Here is a 3,596-nt window from a genome sequence, read left to right as displayed (position 1 = left end):
TAGGGAAATCAGCCAAGTAAAGCTATTCAGAGAGGAAACCAGATTTTACTGTCTTGGTCCTTTTGCCAGGCTGACAAGAGCCTTCAACAAGCATAAGGGCAGAATAGAGACAGGGCCATGGGTGTGTGTGAGACTGGGCTCCTGGGCTCAGAAAATACTAGCACTGATCACCTCCAGGTTCCCCAAGGAGAGGAAGCCCCTTGGGTGGCTGAGTGCTGCCTGGTATAGTTTAGGAGGCTTCAGAGGTAAATGCAGGACAAAAGGGCAGATGGAGGCCTTGGTCTTGCTAGTTGTCCCCGCCCCCCCCTTCCCCTCCCTGGGGGCAGAGCCAGGGGGCCTCGGCTCCAGGCTCCAGCCCTTGCTAGACGTGGGGGACCCACCCGGATTCCTGGCAAGACAACCGCTCCTGGGATCCTCGACCTCTGCCTGGCCTCTCTCCGAAAAAGAATCTCACCCCGTAGGTTCCCCATGTGGGTGAGTCAAAGGTGAGCAGACAGCCTTGATCTAGATCAGGAATGGGGCTGGTCTGGACTACATGTTTTCAGCCTGATTCTCCAGCCTTGCTGGAATTTAGCCAAAAGATAGAGAGGACCCCGGCTGTGTGTGTGTCCCAGCCAGGGCACCGTGCCACCATTGCTCGTGACCAGTCACAGCTCCAGGCTGCGTTCCGTTTGGTTGCCGGAACCAGCTAGGAGGAAAGAGCTGCCAGGGAAGGGCTGTCTCAGTCTCCCTGGAAGAGGCAGGCAATGGACGTGAGCAACTAGACAGCGGCTGGCTTGCAAACCAGGAATCGGGAACAGCAGCAAGGTGCCCTCTGACGCAGGTGAGGAAGCTGGCCGGGGGCTGGACTGAGCTGGCCCTCCCTCCCCTCTCTGACCTGGCCTCACTCACAGCCAATTTTTTTTTTCTGTTCTACTCCACCTCTCCTCCCAAATCAATGCAGGTCCTGTTTCTTCCCAGGAAGCCCCGTTAACACCGACTTCAGCTGGTTTCTGTGGTAACTCTGTCCCCGCGATGCCTGTGCGGCCTGGCTCCACAGCTGGTACAGGATGGTAGCCCGTCTGTGAAGGTGGGGGAATGGCAAACAGCTTCAGCTTGTCTTGTTTCCCTCTGGGTCTACTCTGTTTCTTGCAAGTGCCCCCGAAGCCTCGTGTCTGTATGTTTACCTCGTCCACCATTAACGCTGTTCCTTAATCTGCTCACAGAATTCCAACCCCCAAGCCTCCTCCACAGCACACACCCTTCCAGAGCCGTCAGACACATTCCTGCCTCGTCCAGGTCGCAGTGGGCCCTCTCGGCCAAACTCATTTTATAGCAGAAGAGGACTTGGGATCCCAAGCTTCGTAAACGGTGCAATGGGCGGCGGGGCGGTGGGGGGTGGGGCGGGGCGGGGGGACCGCAATTAATGCTGTTAAAACAGAGCACTAGAGATGGGTCTTTTTACTCCAGGCCCTGATGTCTGGAATATCAAAGAGCAGCAGAGATGGACTAAGCTGCCATGTCCTCTACACAGGAGAGGATTTATTAATGGGCTCCCAGGAGATGGGGGTGAGCCCCCGGCCGGCCCCAGTCCCTCACACGACTGATAACCTCCACCTACTCAGCCACGGCCAGACACACACCATCTAAGCTAGGGCCAAGTATTTCATTTCCCCTCAGAACACAGGAGGGGGTGAACCCTCTCGCTGAGTCTGCAAACTCTTGGAAAGAGCAGAAAGCACAGGTGCAGAAGCTTTTGCCTGTTTAATGGTAAAGAGAAAAGCAGCGCCGCGTTAGGAGCGCGAGAGCTGGAGGCGGGCACGGTGGGCAGCACCTGCGGCAGGAAAGGACGTTAGTGGAGGTAGATTACGGGAAGGACAGGTGAGTGCTGAAGGGTTTCTAAGGGGCTAGCGACAGTTCCACTGCGCTTCTTTGCGCGTCCTGTACTGTAGACAGGCGAGGCGGTACCCACCCTGGGGCAGTGAGACGGAACCGAACTGGCTGAGGATGGAGGAAACACACAAGCTCCCCAGTCCCTCTCAGGGGTGCAGACAGACAGAGGCAGAGAGCTCCATATATACAAACTTCACACAAAATAAATAAGGAGCTGTCATCAGCTTGGCTAGGTCTCACCCTGGCTTCCTCCCATCCCCGTCAGCAGCGATTCCAGGGCATTAGCCAGGAACCTGCCAAGCCCTAGGGGTCCACCTCAGTCCCAGCAGCTCCTCGACAGGAAGAACCTAAGCCCCGTTAGCCCTGAAGCCCCAGTCCTGGGGGTCTCTGGAGTGGCTCAGGGCCAAGTGCCAGGAGAGCCCCCCTAGAGCTATGTGAATTGCCGACTGAGCGCCGTCCGCCGTCCGAGGGCAGAATCCCAGCGGAGCCCCTCTGGTCCCCAGAACCCTGGCCCAGTCTCAGAGCAGACTCCGGGCGCCCCAGGAGCCGCTCAGGGCCGGGCGCCCTGCTCCATCTGCTGGTGCTGGCCCCGCACAGCGAACCTGCTGACGTGCACGGGTATGGGCACGACAATCTTGGGGTTCCTCACAGGCTCCCCAGAGCGGCCGCTCACATTGCCAGCCTTGATGCGCTTCCACTTGGCCCGCCGGTTCTGAAACCAGATCTTGACCTGCACCTCACTGAGCTTGAGGGCGTGGGCGATCTGGGAGCGCTCTGTCAAGCTCAGGTATTTCTTGCAATGAAATTCCTTCTCCAGCTCCAAAAGCTGCTCGCTGGTAAAGGCTGTGCGGCGCCGCCGGCTTTTGCCCCCGGGAGCCGTGACTCCCGCCGCCGCCGCCGCCGCCGCCGGCGCCCCCTCCTCAGCTCCAGTCCCCAGGCTTCCCGTTAGCTTTGCTTTGGGTCCCAGGAGGGCCCCAGGGCCCCCTGCAGAACTGTCCAGGAAACCGTCGTCCTCGCTGTCACCGCCCGAGCCCCCTTCGTCCTGCTCGCTGCCTGCTGGGTCTCCCGCCGGCGCCTCCGGCTTCTCCTCGTCCGAGCTGTACACCTTCCCCTCTGCTGGGGGGAGTGAGAGCCAGCGGGTGGGGGAGAGGCGAGGAGAGGGCGGACGGGTTGGAGGCGGCACGTGGGACCGTGGCCAGGCGTGGACCGCACGACAGCGGGAGGAGACACACACGTGGAGGGGATGAGACGGGGCGGGAGGGGAGACATCCGGGGTGGGGGGGTGGGAAGAGGTTCGGGAAGACAAAGAGATGGGAAGAAAGGTATTAACCAGCACAGACTTCACTCCGCGAAGTGGGGGCGGCAACGGGCGTGGATCAGAAGAGCACCGTCCCCAGGACTGACCGCCACCCCCCAACCCCTGCGACCTCGCTTCCCCTACCCCCTGCCTTCCGGCCCTCTCCAGACCCACACCGGGGGCTTGCCACTCACTGGCGGCCCCTCCAGACCCCGACGGCACAGCCGCAGGCCAGAGGGAAGCAGTGTGGAACCTGGCTTGGGGTCCTTTCAGTGGCTAGAGGCAGGAGTGAGCAACGTCGGGGAACTCACTTTTGCAGGAGGGAGGGGGAGACCACAGCTGCAGCCTTTGCTATTTTCCTAGGACTCCTCACTGGCCTAGTGGGAAGAGATACGTGCTCACCTCTATTCCGCGCCTCCCTCCCTTC

At 60.3% G+C, this 3,596-nt stretch overlaps 1 protein-coding gene across 1 annotated transcript in view; it reads right to left on the bottom strand.

The window, feature by feature from the left end:
* Positions 1-2,422: 2,422 nt before the first annotated feature.
* The window catches only part of GBX1 (gastrulation brain homeobox 1), a 17,953-nt gene continuing 16,779 nt past the window's right edge, over positions 2,423-3,596 (bottom strand). Inside the window, 1 exon segment of the mRNA XM_007469819.1 lies at positions 2,423-2,988. Within this exon segment, the coding sequence (XP_007469881.1) occupies positions 2,423-2,988 (566 nt within the window).

The sequence above is a fragment of the Lipotes vexillifer genome, unplaced genomic scaffold (assembly GCF_000442215.2).
Source record: "Lipotes vexillifer unplaced genomic scaffold, Lipotes_vexillifer_v1.1 scaffold472, whole genome shotgun sequence".
NCBI classification, from domain to species: domain Eukaryota; kingdom Metazoa; phylum Chordata; class Mammalia; order Artiodactyla; family Lipotidae; genus Lipotes; species Lipotes vexillifer.
The sequence above is the reverse complement of the archived record's forward strand: the minus strand, read 5'-3'. Positions and strand labels throughout refer to the sequence as shown.